The 18,575-nt window shown below is 38.9% G+C and overlaps 1 protein-coding gene across 1 annotated transcript; it reads left to right on the plus strand.

Annotated features, from left to right (window-relative positions):
• Positions 1-1,540: 1,540 nt before the first annotated feature.
• MYCT1 (MYC target 1) lies at positions 1,541-18,317 on the plus strand. The gene is made up of 2 exons (XM_039358316.1): positions 1,541-1,714; positions 16,159-18,317. Exons 1-2 carry the CDS (start codon positions 1,663-1,665, stop codon positions 16,686-16,688), a joined length of 582 nt encoding a protein of 193 aa, XP_039214250.1. The 5' UTR covers positions 1,541-1,662; the 3' UTR covers positions 16,689-18,317.
• The last annotated feature ends 258 nt before the right edge of the window (positions 18,318-18,575 follow it).

Raw genomic sequence — 18,575 nt, forward strand, 5'->3', positions numbered from 1 at the left:
GGATACCCAAGTATTGCTAGTACTCTTCCTCATACAGACTCTTAATGTTGTTATTATTATTATTATTATTATTATTATTATTATTATTATTATTATTTTAGAAAAGTGAAAAGGAAAACTAGTCTCTGATTGTTGGTATTAAACAACAATTTAACATTTTCTAATTGTTGGTTAGACAGTATTAGCTTACTCAATTTTGTTTTCTCTGATGAAGAAAGATTTAGTACTTGCAAACTTTCACATATATTACTTATACTTTTGCAAAAGTAGTCTTCAGTTTACCTGTTGAGTAAAGAAATATGAGACAAAAAGTAAATAATAAATAATTCGACAGTGTTTAGCTAAAATGTGAATATTTCCAATAGGATTTAGAGCAGTGGTTCTCAACCTTTTTAATGCCGCAACCCCCAACCGGTCATCAGCTGAGGACTACTCAACCGGTCATAAGTCGAGGACTACTCAACTGGTGCAGCACCATTTGCAGAATGGGACTTTTCGCGGGCTCAGCAGGGCAGAGACAGCCTGGACAATTCCTATTGGATTTTGATATCCAATAGAATTAGACTCTATTCAAGAGAGTCTATTCTATTGGCTTTCAAAAGCCAATAGAATAAAAGGGAGTAGCACAGCTAAGGAAAAGGGGGAAAAATGGCAGACTGCGTTGTTTGGCGTGAAATGGTCGTTCGACCCCAAATGGGGTCCCAACCCACAGGTTGAGAACCACTGTTTTAGAGTTTCTTAGTCTTTTATCTATACTTCTTTCCTGCAAAGTAGGCTTTCTGATGTTTGAATGTTTATTATTTTTTTAAGTTATGGTTGTAAATTTAACTGCATTATAAATTGCAATTTAGTGCTTAGTGAGCCTTTTTTAGTGCCAGCTGTTGGTGGAAAAATGAGGTAAATAAATGCATTCCTCAGTGAGGCACATGGAATGGTTTTGTGTTTATTTTTAATTAAAATATTATGTTTGTTGGAATATTTTGAAGCTGATCTCAACCCTCCAGAGGGGACTTATATAATTAATATCAAAATAAAGTGTACCAGCACTTAAACTTTCCTATTACAGCAATTAGAGCGGGAAAAAACCCAAAGCAAAACAAAATAACAAGAAGAGCTATCTTATTAGGGACCCAATCTCAAACACAAGAGAAGGAAAATGCAATAAAAAAAAAATAAGGTAAGCACAACACCAGATAAAGTTTTAAAATGGCTCCATCGTCATGAAGAAAATAGTAAGTCCCCTGTGTCCTCTTGCTCATGTCAGAGTGCAGGATGAACCGCTCCATTTATAGAAATATTCTGGAGGAGGGATGGAAACCTTTCTGCCTCTCTTAGAGATGAGCTGGATCCAACAACAAGCTGAACACAAAAGATTGAGATACTGTTCACACTTGATACACTGACTAGCCAAGGAAATGACGAGAAGGAAATTGTTCCCTGTCTCAGGAAACATGTGGCAACGCAAGATAAGGGAAACAGTTGCTAATTGGAGTATAAAAGCAGGAAATCTGATACACTGATTTCCTTTCATGCAAACAGAACAAGTTTGGGGAATGTGTTAACGAATTTTTTTGTTTTCCCAAATCAAAATTCTAATACACTCCCCATTTACTCTGAATACAACACTTCTTAAAATTGCTTTCTTTGTCCATCTTGAATGCTATGGATAACAACGGCACAAGCCCTGAGAACTTCTGGCCCCCCAATTTCTGGAGTAAGTATCCTAGTTGACTTGTTTCTTATACAAACAATGTGGATAAAAATATTTTCTATATCATATGCTTCTCTGAATTCTCTCTGCTATGCAATTAAATGGTATCCAGCATAGATAGTGTATTCAGTATAAACCAGAATATTTTATGATTAAAAAAAAGCATTTGCAAAGTAGATTTTTTTTTAACATTGCTATCCCACTTTTTGGAGTAATAATAATGACAACAATCATAAACTGGCCAGATATTGACAAATTACCAGTCTTATATTAAGCTCAATTTGTTTCTAGATATAAATGTGTCACGAACCTTCAAGGGACATTTCATGCTGGCAGCAAAAAAAGCAGGATTGCTACTTTCCTGTTCATTAGATCTACTGAGGTGAATCCAGTAGAGAAGTAGGCTATTTTTTTGCCCACAAACTAAGAGCCTAAACTGAAAACTATAAAAATAATGGAATATTTTCAGTTGCAATCTTGTTTTTTAAGGCAGGGATAATTTGTGATATTCTTAGGCATCCTCATTACTGTTATTCTTTCTCTGCTTTTATCCAACCAGCGTGGCATCAGCTGGCACTTCTGTTCAAGAAGGTATTGTCGTTGTTTGTTTTGGAAAGTATGGCCATATTTCTCGGTTACTGGGCCCACCTATTGATTTATTCCAGCTGCTTTGTTGCTCTTATACTGTGTTCTGCCTTTTGTTGTCCTGGGCAAAGATCAGACAGAAACAGGCAAGGAAGTTGTGGGCTGGTGATCCAGAACCACACTGCCCTGTCTTTGCCAGTCTTGGGAACCTGTAAAGAGATGGATATTTAGACAGGATGTTTGATGCATAAAGAAGCATGGCCAGTGAATGTGCTCTTACTATAAATAATATTGATTAGTAGTCATGAAGGACCTTTATTTTGAGCTCTTATTATTAAACGCTTCAGATTAATTTTCATTCTGATAGAACAGAACAGAATAACAGAGTTAGAAGGGACCTTGGAGGTCATCTAGTCCAACCCCCTGCTCAAGCAGGAAACCCTACACTATTTGATAGAAAACTGAGCTGCACAGAGTTCGATTAATTTACTTCACTGAACATGGGACTTATTACAGCATTGTCTGAAAATCTTGTTGCAAATGAATACAACCTATTTTGAGGTAGTAGGTGTGAATAGTAGCTATAAAGGGAGCTTGCCCATCATGGTCGCAAATCATGACAGTTGTTAAGGGAGGGACCAAGGGATTGCCTTGCTTAACAACCTCAATCAGTGTTCTCCCCATACCAATCATTAAGCAGAGGACATGGTGCTTCAGGGATAGGGGAGACCCTGAGAAGCCTAGCGCAAGCCCATTGCAGCACCTTCTCAGCTTCCCAGATATCATGTTTTGGAAGCAGAACCAGCTGATCTACACCTCGGCTTCTCTATACATTACAGAGGCTGCATGGCTGCATGACACTGTCCCAGAAGTGTGTGCCATTTTGCAGTGACCATAATTTATTTGCAGAAACTCCCAAAATGGCATCTGCTTCCAGGATGGCACATGCGGTCTCCATGTAGGAAGGTCCTTTGGTAGATCAGCTGCTTCCCGAAAGAGATCTATGAAAAAGGTAAATGACCAAAGTGTGACAGAGGATCAGGAGGTGGTTGTGGGACCCAGAAGGGTGGGAAGCAAGTCCAAGGCCTGAGGGGAACCAGCAGAGAAAGATGAGGAGGAGTTTGGGGGGGAGAGGGTTACTGCAGCATCTCTGAAGTCAGTCGTAAGGTGATTGGATTCCCAAGAACTGAAAATTTGTTCATGTGACTATAGGGGCATTGCAGGAACCATAACTACAAGCAGGGGTGATAAGTCCCTTCATTCAGAGCCATTGTGATTTCTAACTGTCGCTGAAAAAACAATCATAAGTCAAGTACCACCTGTAATGTCTTCTTTGAAAGCATCTCCAAGCATCAAGGTAATCAGTCATCAAAGAAATGGAAGAACAGAAATTCTATTAAGCATAATACTTGTCAAACAAAATGGCATCAGGCATTTGGAGGGAGCTAGAAATTCAAACAATGACATGTTGAAGATCATCAAGAAGACCACGAAGTACAGATTGTGAGAGATAATTATCCTGCTATACCCTGTCGTGGTCAGCTCTCACCTGGATATTGCATTCAGTTTTGCACAACTCACTTTAAAAAAGACACTGAAAAACTGGATCAGGTCCAGAGAAGGGCTACCAATATATTCTCCCCTAGTCCCATTTGTGTTAGAGTTACCATTTAAGACACTTCCGTGTTGCAAGGATTAGCCAATGACATCACCATTGCTGTGGGGGAGTGCCTCTGGGGCTCCTTGCATGTCTCCATCAAGGAGCTGGAGCAAATGACAGGACTCACCCTGCCACGCAGTAGTACTTTGGTCTCAAATACTGGCTTGCCAAGCTCCAACCCAGGGTCCAAACCATGTGATCCACCATGCTTTCCTACCAATATAGTGAAAGACTGGAAATCAAGTCTTAGAGAAATGGCTAAAAGTTCTACAGCTTGTAGAAAAGAAGGTTGAGTGAGGTTACAATAGTTGTCTTTAAATATCTGAAGTGCTGTTACATTATAGAGGATTCTGACTTATTCTTACTTGGTCCAGTGGATAAAATTAGAACTAAAGGAATAAAACTTCATGGACATCAGGAAAACCTCTTGACAGTGAGAGCTGTGGATCAGTGTAATAAATTTTACTGCAGGGTTTCTTCACTGGAGATTTTCAAACAGAGGCTGGGTAGTTATCTATGGAAGATATTGTAAAGAATCCTGCATTGTGCAAGGAGTTGGACTTGATGTCCTCTTAGGTCCCTTCCAACTCTGTAATTTTATAAATATCTTCCTTGTAGGTGACTCCTTGAAAGAGATGGACCTTTTCCTGGGCTGATTTCATAAGGGAACTTTATATTTCCTATCCTCCTGACCCTAGGTGACTACTATACAAGGTGTAGCTCCCTTAAGAAGGAGGCCACAGGTACAAAGAGGATGATCACTCTACTTCTATTACATGGTTCCTCACTTCAAGTCCAAAGTCCAAGTTTGAATATTGCACATTGATAGAGAAAAACTGTTGAGTTTTGTGCTATGTGATATCTTTGTGGGTATTTGAAGATAACTGAGTTTCAGTCTTCTCTTCTGAAAGTTCCCAGTTTCTTCATTTTCATAATAATAGAAGTAATAAAATACTTTATTGGCCAAGTGTGATTAGATACTTGTCTCTGGCTCAAATGCTCTCAGTGTGCATGCAGAGCAACAGAGTAATAATAATAATCATAATAGTGACACCAGTAAGAAGGGATAGTAAAGAAGATGGGATACAGTTGTACAACATTGGCAAATAGATGTAAGACAGCACTGTAGGTGTTCAGCAATATGATGGCCTAAGGGAAAAAACTGTCTCTGTGTCTAGTTGTTTTGGCATGCAATGCCCTATAGCAGTGGTGGCAAACCTATGGCACGCATGCCAGAGGCAGCACTCAAGCCCTCTCTGTGGGCACTTCTCTGAACTGCTGGTGGTTGGCTGCGGAGCCCCAGAATGCGCCAGTCGAGGGGCCGGCAGGCTGTGACTGCTGACGGACACTGTTGGCCCCCATGCAGTCGCTGGCCTCTGTGTGCGGGGACCAATGGTGTCAGGCAGCAGCTTCCCCGGCCCCTGCTTTGCCTTGCCCTGAGATAATGGCACCCCCACCCTGCCTCGCCTCACCCCGCAGGACAAGCCTCCTACCCACCACCCCACCTGCCAGAGACCCCCTGGATCTCCCCCAACCCTGCCCGGCTCCCACAGGTGTCCCTCCCCATGAGCAACATCAAGGTGACCACACCTACATTGGCCATACCCACCCAGTCTGCCATGACTACACCCACCCAATGGGCCATGCCCACCTGGCACCCGGCAATAAATAAGTGGGTTTTGAGTTGCAGTTTGGGCACTCGGTCTCTAAAAGTTTTGCCATCACTGCCCTATAGCAGCATCCCAAGGGGAGAAGTTGAAACAGTTTGTCTGAGATGTGACGGGTGTCTGGGTATCTTTCTCGACTTTTCTTGTCCATTCTGTCTGAATCTTTGAGACGAATTAGAGATGAGGACTAGATAAAGATGAATAGTAAAGATGAGTCTGACTACTTGAGAATGAATGGGACTTTTATTTTGCACAATTTGGAAACGATATTTCTGTAGATACAAGCTAAAATTACATTTGCTGACTCATATTCAGTTTGCAAAACTATTTCCAAGAACTATTAGCAATCCATGTATCATTTGCTAAATCTGTAAATTTGATTTCTGTCTTCTACCTGAATATTTTCACTTCATTTCTGTAAGTTGTCAAGATCATTTTGATTTTATTTCTGTGTTCTAAAATATTAATATGACGCTCCATGAGATGTCATCAAGTAATTTGGCAAGCACTGTTTAACCTCTTTGTCCAGTGACAAAAAAAACCCTCCACAACTCAGTGTCTCAGACAGAAATTAAAATAAATCTTATTTCTAATTGTGAAGGACCAACCTTACCCATTTCTTCAAAATAGTTTGTACTGCCATTTTTTTCAAAGAAAAAGGGGGGAAATGTTTAAAGCATCTGTTAGATGACATGCCTCAAAGGCATGAATTAAATGCAAGTGGCATTAAAGAACATAAGGACAACCTTTGTTCAAACTCATAGTAGAATGTCACTGAATGCAGACTGTTAAAGTTTTTCATTAAGTAATTCAGCTACTCAAATGAAATTAAAAACAAAGCATGCACACAAGAGAGTGAGAGAAGTCCCCTCCCCTTATCACAATTCAGTCAAGGATGCCACCTTTGTTTGTACAGGTTTCTATGTCTTAAAAGCTGTCTATCACACAGCAAATAAGCAGGAAGTAAAAATGTCTACTTTCTCAAAGGATCTGCTTGCTAATTTCACATGCAGAGTGTCTGCTTGCTATGATAAAGAGGCAGGATTTCTGCAAGATACATTGAGTCACTGATGATTTCCATAACTTCTGTTGGTCCCATTCAATTTATAAGATCCTATAGATCAGTAATTCTCAACCTTTCTAATGCCGTGACCCCATAATACAGTTCCCCATGTTGTGGTGACCCCCAAGTGGGTGTGGACACCAATAAGAGGGAGTAGGACAGCTAGGGAAAAGGGGAAAAAATGGCGGACAGCGTGGTTTGGCGACCCCCGTGAAATGGTCATTCGACCCCAAATGGGGTCCCGACCCACAGGTTGAGAACCACTGCTATAGATGTTCATGGCAAACATGCATAGATCTGAACTTTAGGTAACAGGAACTACCAAAACTGAAAGAGCTCTTCAGTGATGCCTACAGGAGATAGAAGGGGGAAAATGGTCACAACTACATTGTCATTCTTTGCAGATACAAGAGGTGTTTCATGGAGGCTGGCCATGAAAGAGAGGAAAACTATTAGATCTCTTCCTGTCCCCTTTAGTTCTACCCTATTATGTCAGGGGAGATGTCCAGAAGGTGGGGAATTTAGAAATGGGTTGGGGAGGAGATAGCTCTGCTTTGCATAGCAGGGCATAACTCTGAAGCTCAAATGGCTATGTTATTCTGTTTAGACACAATCAGATTCAGAGCAAGTGTGACTAATTCTTCCCTGCTGCTGAACAGCTATAGTTGTCAATAAAGGGGGGGGGGGAACACATGAATTCAAACACTTGCTGAACTGTTCCCAATAGCTTTTGGTCTAGCTGTCAGAAGTTAAGAGGTGCTAGGATGCAACAGAAAAGAAGGAAGCTACAATTATAGTACTGATTACTTGACTGACTGACTGCATTTTTGCTGCCAGATTCCAAAGATGACTCCCAACAGCTTACATCAGAAAAATGACAACATATAAAATCATATAGGTGAAACCTGGCTCAAAAACTGTAACTGTGACAGGGACCTTGGAGTCCTAGTGGACGATCACTTAAACATGAGCCAGCAGTGTGTGGCAGCAGCCCAAAAAGCTAATACAGTCCTGGGTTGTATAAACAGAGGCATAGAATCAAAATCATGTGAAATATTAATACTGCTTTATAAAGTCTTAGTAAGGCCACACCTAGAATAATGCATCCAGTTTTGGTCACCACATTAGAAAAAAGATGTTGAGACTTTGGAAAAAGTGCAAAGAAGAGCACCTAAGGCCCCGGAGACAAAAACATATGAAGAACAATTGCAGGAATTGGGTATGGCCAATCTAGAGAAAAGAAGGACTAGGGGGGGCATGATAACAATTTTCTAGTATTTGAGGGACTGCCACAAAGAAGAGGGGTTCAACTTATTTTCCAAAGCACCAGAAGGCAAGACAAAGAACAATGGATGGAAAATAATCAAGGAAAGAAGCAACCTGGAATTAAGGAGAAACTTCCTAACAGTGAAGACAATTAATCAGTGGAACAGCTTGCCTTCAGAAGTTGTAGGTGCTTCATCACTGGCAGTTTTTAAGAAAAGACTGGACAGCCACCTGTCTGAAATGGTACAGGGTCTTCTGCTTGAGCAGGGGGGTTGGACCCTTCCAGCTCTATTCTGATTGATTGATTGATATACATAATCAAAAAAATCATCATGCACTGATGGCATCGGTGGCCATTCATTCTGCAAATGTTGCTGCCTAATAACATGGACTATCTGACAGCTATTGCTATGATGGTGAATAACATATTTTATTCTTTAAAAAAATCAAAGTTTTTCACTTCAAAGCTTCAGACTCAACATCTGTTTGAGCAATATTAGCAGCTTCCATCCCATGACTTGTATGTCCAATTTAGGTTTACCAGTTCATGTTAATACCAAAGGAGCATACCAGCAGCAGCTGTTTGTTTTGGGGCTTATGATGCAATTACATATCCTATGACCTATGGTATGGCAACAGATGTAACGAATATAGAACAAGAAAGTCAAATTGGGGGACAGAAAGTGGGAAGAGAGAATCTGCATCGAATTTATTTTTTAGATGAAGATAGAATCATTTTCCATTTTCCTACAAGCTGATCTTCCATTTAAGAAGACGAGCTTAAGGAGATGCCTCATTGTTCATGGAGATTCTCAGTCATCCAGGTCATAGTTATCCCAAAGATGCTTTTTCACAAGAATAGAATAGAATAGAATAGAATAGAATAGAATAGAATAGAATAGAATAGAATAGAATAGAACCTTGACAGTCTTCTAGTCCAGCCCCCTGCTCAAGCAGGAGAATCTATACCATCTTAGACAAGTGACTGTCTAGTTTCTTCTTAAAAACCTCCAGTGATGGAGCCCCCACGATTTCTGAAGGCAAGCTGTCCTCACTGTTAGGAAGTTTTTCCTTAATTCCAGGTTGCTTCTCTCTTTTTCAATTTCCAACCATTGTTTCTTATCCTGCCCTCTGATGCTTTGGAGAATAATTTGACCCCCTCTTCTTTGTGGCAGCCCCTCAAATACTAGAATATTGCTATCATATCGCCCCTGTTTCTTCTTTTCTTTAGACTAGCCCAACCCAAGTCCAGCAACCATTCTTCATATGTTTTAATCTTCAGGCCTTTGATCATTTTAGTTGCTCTTCTCTGAACTTTTTCCAAAGTCTCAACATCTTTTTTGTAGTATGGTGAACAAAATTGGCTGCAGTATTCCAGCTGTGGTCTTACTAGGGTTTTATAAAGCGCTACTAATACTTTGCATGATCTTGATTCTATGCCTCTGTTTATACAACCCAGGATTGTATTAGCTTTTCTTTGAAGATGTTTCACTTGTCATCCAAGAAGCTTCTTCAGCTCTGACTGGATGGTGGGGAATAGAAAGATTTATACTCCTGCAGATAGCTGTTCATTTGCATTCTTTTAGTGAGTCGTTAAAGCTACCTGGAGGCTTATCTATATCTTCAGGATCACCTGAGTAATGTAAATGGGTGTGGAACTGTTCCTGGAACTGTTGAAAGAACTGTATTGTAGACTGGAGATAGATGATGTTGTCCCGTCCCCCCCCCCCGTTGAGAGATGGCTGTTCAATTTTGACATAGATGGCTTCTTTGACCCCTCTTTTAAACCAGCGGTCCTTTCTGTCCAAAATGTGGACTTTGCTGTCTTCGAAAGAGTGTCTTTTAAATGAAGATGGACTGTCCTTCTGCATTTAAAAGACAAAGGCCAGTCAAAGGCTGCTGCGCAAGCAGTATGGGTGCCTCTAGAATTGTGCATGTAACACCTCTGTTTTATTATTGCTTCTGACTTCAATTCAAGGTATTGCTTGTCACATTTAAAGTTCTTCATCCCAATTTGTCCCACCCAGTCAGGCAGGAAGGGCATCCTGTGGATTCTGTCAATTAAAGAATTTTGACTGACAGAATGTAGGAAGAGGCCCTTTCCACTACCCCCCCCCCACCCTTTGGAATATCTTATCCCCAAAGATGAAGTGAGCCTCTACTCTCCTGGCCTTCTGGAGGAGTGTTAAGACCCGACTTTGCCAATTAGCATGAGGGTCTTAACAGAATAAATGAAATGAAATAAATGAGAAAAAAAAACTCCGTAAATATGTGCAGGCCATAATTTATCAACCTTGTTTTCTAAATCAATATATTGATTTATAAAAATAAATATATTGAAGAAAAAGAACAAAAAAGAGATAGTTATTTTTACTTTTAACATGTAATTTTTAATCTTGTTTTTAAACTCTGTTTTTAACTGTGCGTTTGGTCACATTTTTATATTATTTTATGATGTTGTTTGTAAACTGCCCAGAGTTACGTAGGTGAAGTAAACAGCAAATAAATAAAATACATTGTAAAATGTTGAGTCTTTTAACTTCAGTTAAAGATTAGGGAGATCTGGGAAAGGTTATTATGGCCTTTTCTGCTATGTGATTAATATTCTTTTTCATGATCATTCCATCATTTAAAGCAAAACCTTCCACAAATCACACAAATTTTATAAATGAATTAGAAATACCCATTCATGCATAATAAGAAAAAAAAACCCAGAGTTTATTTTACAGTTCCAATTTTTAAAATGTATGGCTTTTCACCATGCCTAAGGTGGAGGGGGTCTGGAAAAAAACTGTTGATCGGATTTATAATGTATTTACCAAATGTTTCAGCAGGATATTTTGCAGACTGCAGTGCTGTTGAATTTCCTTGTTATTAAGGGACACCTGAAGCAGCCTGGCTCCACAGCAAGCTTCGTGCTTGCCAACTTTTGCAAAACCTCTTTTTACTGGTGGCTGCTCAACAACAGCAGGAAACTGCTACTTCCATCTAATTTAATTTTGTATATAACCGAAAATAATAAATCAAGATCTGTTTGAATACAGACACCATTTTCTAGGAGAGGAACATAGGTCTTGATGATGTTTCTGTAATTTTTCTTAGAGCACTAATATTTTAGTGCTCACACATATTAGTTACTTTTTATTTTGATTGATAATGTACTGACTGATTCTCTAATGATTCTATTTAAATAATGCAGAAGGAAATGTCTGATGTTGAATAGTGGTTGAAATCCAAAGAAACTATCCAGGCCCGAGCATTTTAGTATAAGGCCCTTCAAGACCCAACACAAAATTACAATAACATATAGTACAAAGACTCAGTCTATTCTGAAAGTTATGTAGAAAATAAAGTGCAATTTGGCTTGCAAAAGTAATGTGGGCTGCATTACTTTAGGGCAGTGGTTCTCAACCTTTTTAATGCCGCGACCCCCAACTGGTCGTAAGTCGAGGACTACTCAACCAGTCGTAAGTCGAGGACTACTCAACTGGTGCAGCACCGTTTGCAGAATGGGACTTTTGGCGGGCTCAGCAGGGCAGAGACAGCCTGGACAATCCTATTGGCTTTTGAAAGCCAATAGAATTAGACTCTATTCAAGAGAGTCTATTCTATTGGCTTTCAAAAGCCAATAGAATAAAAGGGAGTAGCACAGCTAAGGAAAAGGGGAAAAAATGGCGGACTGCATTGTTTGGCGACCCCCATGAAATGGTCGTTCGACCCCAAATGGGGTCCCGACCCACAGGTTGAGAACCACTGCTTTAGGGAAAGCAGCAGCTTCTGAAATAAATCCTTCAGCCACTGCGTACAATGAGAAGTTAACAATTTTGGGGGAAGGCTGCCATCTAATGGCCATCCTGATTTTTACAGCTGAAATAGGGAACCCAACTATAGTGCTAAAGTTGCCAATGAAAAGAAGAGATCTTGCCTGTTTGGGGGGCCTGGATCGTATGTTGCTACTCAGGATGTTTTCAAATGTATCTCAGTAAGCAGAACCATATCTAGGCTAGAAATGCTTAAGTAACCACTAGATAGCAATAAAAAGAAACAGAAAATTCGGTTCCTGCTTTCATTAAATGGTCATCTGGATTTGGGCAGTGCAGATATGAAAGCACTAACACTTAAATGGTGTAATTATCTTGCGTGATTAGTAGAATTTCATGAGATAAAGAAATGCTCTCATTTTCCATTTGTAACCTGTAATTTTCCATTTGTAATCTGTTTCCCCCCCCCATCACTTCTGTCTTGCTGAAAAATAAAACAGTTTTACTGTACAGTGGCATCAGACAGGTAGCATTAGGAATGTTAACAAAGAAAACTTATCTGTTACATTGTTGTCTAAGACGAGATATAACAAGCTTCTGAATTACATTAGAAGGCTAAGGAAACCAATTTCTTTCTAGATAATAGCATTTGTTACTATTTCATACAGCTTTAAACACCTCATTGCTTTATTCAAGCATATTTCCAGTAGAGGGCAGTGTTGCCATAAACATATCACAGAGAAATGGTTCGTTGAACATTCTCCGATTTTTAGGACCCTGTATAAATCCCTTAGATGATAGAGGACGGAAGACCTGGAGGAACATTGTCCATGGGGTCGCGATGGATCGGACACGACTTCGCAGTTAACAACAACAACAACAAATAAATCCCTTACATTGCAGAGCAAATTGATCGAAGGATCTTGTGGCACATATTTGTTTTATCTAAACAGTTTTGCTGTAGTAGATTAGCACGCCTAATTTCTGCAAAGTGAAAGGTGAATTCTACTCATGAAAGGCAGTCAATATTTTTATTTCCTTTTTAAATTCCTGGGTCATAGCTAGTAAACTATCGTGCGCAAGTGATGCATATTAAAGGTGGTGAGTTTAAATGCACAGCTTTAAATGCAAAAGGAACAGAGTTTTTAAATGCTATTGCAAATTAGAGTAGATTTATATTTGTTTGGTTGGATCAATGGTTTGGCAGTATACACAAATAGTGTGTTTAGTGGCTTGATTTGTGATCTCATTAAGCTTAATTTCCACTGTAGCCACTTCCAACAGAACAGTGTTACATTTTCAGACTTCAGACTTTTAAAGTAGCATATTTATTACAGCTTTCCTAAAAAATTGATAACTGCAGTGCACTGTACCTAAGGCTACTTTTGTAGAAAGTTAAAAAACAATGTAACAGCAAATAGCAAGGCAACATTATTGACTAGAAGTGGGTAAAGCAAAAGGAACACCTCACACTTTGGGTCTTTAGGATGTTCATTAGCTCCTGTTCATTTCCAGATGCAATTCAAGATGCTGATATTAAGTATAAAAGCTCTCCGTAGTTCAGATCCCAGGAGCTGAAAGACTGCAGGTAGTTCTCGGCTTAACCACGGTTTGTTGAACGGTTCATATTTATGACCGTTGCTGTCTCCCGGGGTCATGTGATCTCCTTTTGTGACTTTCTGACTGGCAAAGTCAGTGGGGAAGCCAGACTCACTTAAAACAACTGGGTTGCTATTAGTAATGCAATAGCAATTATATTATTGCATTACTGTTACTGGTGGAAAAACAAGATATAAATGAAGCAAAAAAAAGGAACTGATTGTAAATTTGATAATGGCAGCTAGATTAGTGATGGCTAAATATTGGAGACGGAATTGGGTTAGTCAGAGAAATGAGTGGTGTAATGAAATATGGAATGTGGTAATGATAAATTAACAACAGACATTAAATTTTAAAAGGGGATGATTAAAGAAAATAATTATAATGAAATATGGGAGGATTTTATAAAAACAGTGTTGGTGGAAGGCAAAGGGAATAAACCTACTCAAGAATATAAATATGCTGTTTTGGAGGTGATAAGGGCACATTGAAATATATTGTATATTGTTAGTTGTTATATGAGAAGAAATACAGGTAATAAAAATATTCTCCGGAGGGTGCACTGTAATATTTGTATTTTTATATTGTTTTTTAATTTAGACTAATAATAATAATTGATGATGATGATGATAAAGCTGGAAGGGACTTGGAGGTCATCTAGTCCAACCCCCTGCTCAGGCAGGAAACCCTACACCACTTTGGATAAATGGCTGTCCAGTTTCTTCTTAAAAACTTCCAGTGTTGGTGCATTCACTGCTTCTGGAGGCAGGTTGTTCCACTGGTTAATTGTTCTAATTGTCAGGAAATTTCTCCTTAGTTCTAGGTTGCTTCTCTCTTTGATTAGTTTCCACCCGTTGCTTGTTGTCCTGCCTTCAGGCACTTTGGAAAATAGCTTGACTCCCTCTTCTTTGTGTCAGCCCTTGAGATATTGGAACACTTATATGTATTATGTTTGTATTATTTGTATTTGAATAAAAACAAAAAAAAACCAACTGGGTTGCTATCTTATCAACTGCAGAGATTCACTTAACAACTGTGGCAAGAAAGATGGCGCAAAACTGACTTAACAAATGTCTTACTTAACAAAAGAAATTTTGGGCTCAGTTGGGGTCATAGTCAAGGACAACCTGTACCACGTCCCATAGAATCCTGCTATATATGAAGGGCCACTTTAGTGCTCCCATTTATGATGGATGAAGAGCGCCTATAAAAAGCAAATATTTTCAGTGGCAGTTCCTAGACTTTGAAATGGATCATCATTTGGAGTTACTGTCATAGTTTTTCAAGCCCACAGAAAGGTATTTTATTGACTTTTTAAATAATGTGCTAATGCTGCTAGTTTTAAACTTTTTACTGCTGCTTTGACTTTCTGAAATTGCTTTATAGACTGTTTTAGCTAATACTTTGGGCTGCATATTTTATACAGTGTATTAATGTGTGAGTGTGTGTATAACTATTATATTTTATCTTATTTTATTTGATATGATTCTTAGACTAACCGTTAAAGAATAAACTAAATGACTTTTATCAATTATTTTACCCTGGAGTTCTAATTGTTTGAAAGTTGTTATAAACTGCACTGAATTTTGTAAGGAGAAATGGTATAGATATGGGAAATGGTACAGAAATATTTTAAATAATAAAATAAATAAAACAAAGGAGAGCTCTTTTATTTGAAATCATGCTAATTTATTTGTGCTTTCCTCATAGCTTAGTAAAACTTTTGAATATAAATGTAAACAATTTCATATTTCTCTTTAAGAGTACATATTTTCTCAGCTATCCATATTCCCAAGTTTATTTTCCCCTCTCTTTTCCTTATTCTTAATTTATTATTTTGTCATTGCAACAAATAAGGGAAAAAAATAAAAAAATCTATCTAAATAAATACATCAACAAGCCATGAAAAATATAAATGACAGGGGGCACTACCTTTAATATAAATTAATCTTTAATAGAAATTAATATAAATAATCCATCATTTTAAGATAAAATGTAGCAAATATCTCATTTTCGTTATTTGTCTTCAACATATTCATTTATAAAATAAGTTTGATGAATTATGGCCTGTATATATTTATAGAGTTTTTTCATGTCCATATATTCCATTAAGTGACAAGAAACTTAGCAAAATTAATAATTCTAGAGCAGTGTTTCTCAGAAATTCTCTCAGAATTCCTTAGTCAGCATATTGCATCCTCCTTCCTTCTTAAGTATATTAAATCTATAAATTTTCTCCTAATCTGGAGTCCTTTAGCTCAGTAGTTCCAAACTTTCTTTTTATGTGATCACTACAAGATTACTGAAAGCTTTTAAAGGACTCAGAGACCATGACACATGTTTTTTCTCTAAATTGCATCAACATTTCCCCTAATTTGATGATGATGATGATGATGATGATGATGATGATGGGTGGCTGAAATCTTACAAGATTATATCTTGACAATTTGCAGCCAAAGCTTGGGAGACAGTCAATTTTCAGTATGACTATTAAAAACAAAACAAAAACTATTTTTTTAATTTGGCCCCAGAAAGGACTAATCCTCATGATTCTCCAAAGATTTTAGATTGGCCTGGAAATCTTTCCTCTCTGTATATTGGGAATAATTCTCTGGATTCTCAGTTAGCATAATTATTGGCCAAGGTAGGAAGGAAATCTTTGAACTTTTAATCTCAACGCATCTAAAGAGAAATAGGTTGGACAAATCTGGTCTATTCATTTGAAAAAAATCATTTCTTCAGGAGAGCTGTACTTACTATTGACCACTGCATGCTTTTTGCAAAAATGTATTTTTTTTTCCACTGAATTTGTGATTAATTGTCTTGCCATTGTTTTTCCTTTCTAGATCAAATAATAATAGCATTTTCGGTTTCTATGGTGATTGGACTTGTCATTGGAAGCATAATCTGGGCCCTTTTGACTTGCCTGTCTGGCCGCAGAGCCAGTGCCCACATTTCCCATTGGAGCAACTCATCATCCAGCCGACGTACCAGAGCTGCTCATGGATGTGTTGCCAGCAGGCCTGGATTCTACCGCAACAGCAGCTGTGAGGGCCGAAGCAATCTCAGTTTAGCTAGCCTCACCTTCCAAAGGCAAGCATCTTTAGATCAGGCTAACTCTTTCCCAAGGAAATCAAGTTTTCGGGCCTCTACATTTCATCCTTTTCTCCAATGCCCTCCGCTTCCTGTGGAAACTGAGAGTCAGTTGATTACTGTGGTCCCCACCAGTACGACCACCACACTTGCTAGCACTCCCACCAACAGCTTTTCTCATCCAGAATTCACTTGGCCAAATAACAGTCTTCGGGTCTGTCATTCAACACAAACTCCGCCTCCCGCTTATGACTCTATCATAAAGGCTTTTCCAGACTCTTGACTTCAATTCTACGATTTTCTGTGGGCTGTGAAGATATCTGGGAAGCTTACTGTGGCCAAAAAGAACTACAGTGCTGGAACAGAAAGAATATAGTGAAACCTGAGCAGATGGCGTGGAAACTGGATGTTCTTCAGCTTTGAAGATCTTTCTCACAAGTGTAGCTATGTCTGCAGTGTTAATGCATTTTTATAACTAACTTTGCTTGTTGAGCATTGTCTTTCATTTAGACAATACAAAATGGCTTGCCGTAAAGACCCAAAGCATAAACACAATGGTAAATATCCTGCTATTAATTAGAAGGTAGCGGTGTTTTCTCTTTTAAGATGGGATTTTAATTTCAAAGACTTTTCCCTGGGAATGTAAATTTCCAGACTTGATTTCTCCTATGACTTGTATATCAGTTGCCAATTTGGTATATGAATGCAGGGTCTTCACTTACTCTTCAGCAGAAATCTAGGTTACTTTATGTATTAGTTTTACGGAACCAAAAGGTTTTTGATTTATATGATTAGAAATAGCTACTTCAAATCACACCCTGATTAAGACTAGGAGCTAATTTCCACTTCCCTCGTGTAAATTTTATTGAGTCTAGACATTTTTGCTTCTGAGGAACTGAGGAACTGCTGTTAGAAAACCAATGCAATGCCCTACATTTCTTTTTGCTTTTTTTTTTCAACCCAGTTTGAAAATTACTGTGGGATCTTTTTCCCCAAAGGAGAAAAGTATTTCAGAGAAACACTGGTATAGCCTTGTATAGATTCCTGTACATATTCCAGTAATGAGGAAGCTGAGAGGTATGTCTTTCATTATGCCCTTTCTCTGGTCGTTTGCATCATGCAAGGCCTTCCATGCCTCACTTCAATCCGCATTCTGCCCATTTGCAACAGCCTTCAAACGTGTTTGAAAACATCAGTTTTAAAAAAAACCAAATGACTCTCGAGGATGGGAGTAAAAAAGGAAATATGTTGAGATCCCTTTTCCTATGTGTGATGACTTGGAAATACACTTCATATACACCTTATGATATTTACAGAGTAGAGTACAGAATAGCAGAGTTGAAAGGGACCTTGGAGGTCTTCTAGTCCAATCTCCTGGAGACCCTATACTAGAGGTCCCCAATCTTTTGGGCACCAGGTACCGTTTATGTGGAGAGAAGCTTTTCCACGGACCGGAATATCCACAACTTTGGCAGCATTCTGCTGAATTTAAGGGAGCTTGGTGCTGAACATGGGCACAAGGCTGTAATCTTAGCACAATTTCACCCCACCATGTTCTGTATTGCCAGTCCCTCCAAAAACAGTTGAAGAAAACTTGCCAATCTCTTTTTTGAAATGCAGAGAGCCATAATTTTGGTCCAGCACAATAGCTGAACTTTTACCCTCAAAGGGGGTTGGAGAGCAGGAGAAGCAAAATAGTTGGAAGGCAGAAAACGCTTCCTGAAAAATAGCAATAATAATAGCACTTAGACTTATATAGCGCTTTATAATGCTTGACAGCCTTTTTGCTAAGCCAGTGGTTCTCAACCTTTTTAATGCCGCAACCCCCAACCGGTCGTAAGTCGAGGACTACTCAACTGGTCGTAAGTCAAGGACTACTCAACTGGTGCAGCACCATTTGCAGAATGGGACTTTTGGCGGGCTCAGCAGGGCAGAAACAGCCTGGACAATTCCTATTGGCTTTTGAAAGCCAATAGAATTAGACTCTATTCAAGAGAGTCTATTCTACTGGCTTTCAAAAGCCAATAGAATAAAAGGGAGTAGCACAGCTAAGGAAAAGGGGGAAAAAATAGCGGACTGCATTGTTTGGTGACCCCCGTGAAATGGTCGTTCGACCCCAAATGGGGTCCCGACCCACAGGTTGAGAACCACTGCGCTAAGCGGTTTATAG

This window comes from Crotalus tigris, unplaced genomic scaffold (assembly GCF_016545835.1).
Source record: "Crotalus tigris isolate CLP2741 ecotype Arizona unplaced genomic scaffold, ASM1654583v1 scf7180000019007.31208882:3723066, whole genome shotgun sequence".
Taxonomy (NCBI): Eukaryota; Metazoa; Chordata; class Lepidosauria; order Squamata; family Viperidae; genus Crotalus; species Crotalus tigris.

Excerpts from the sequence above, each read along its gene's own strand:
- MYCT1 (XM_039358316.1), top strand. The coding sequence starts at position 1,663 with ATGGATAACAACGGCACAAGCCCTGAGAACTTCTGGCCCCCCAATTTC. Across the intron at positions 1,715-16,158 it reads CTGGCCCCCCAATTTCTGGA|ATCAAATAATAATAGCATTT; the intron begins GTAAGTATCCTA and ends TTTCCTTTCTAG.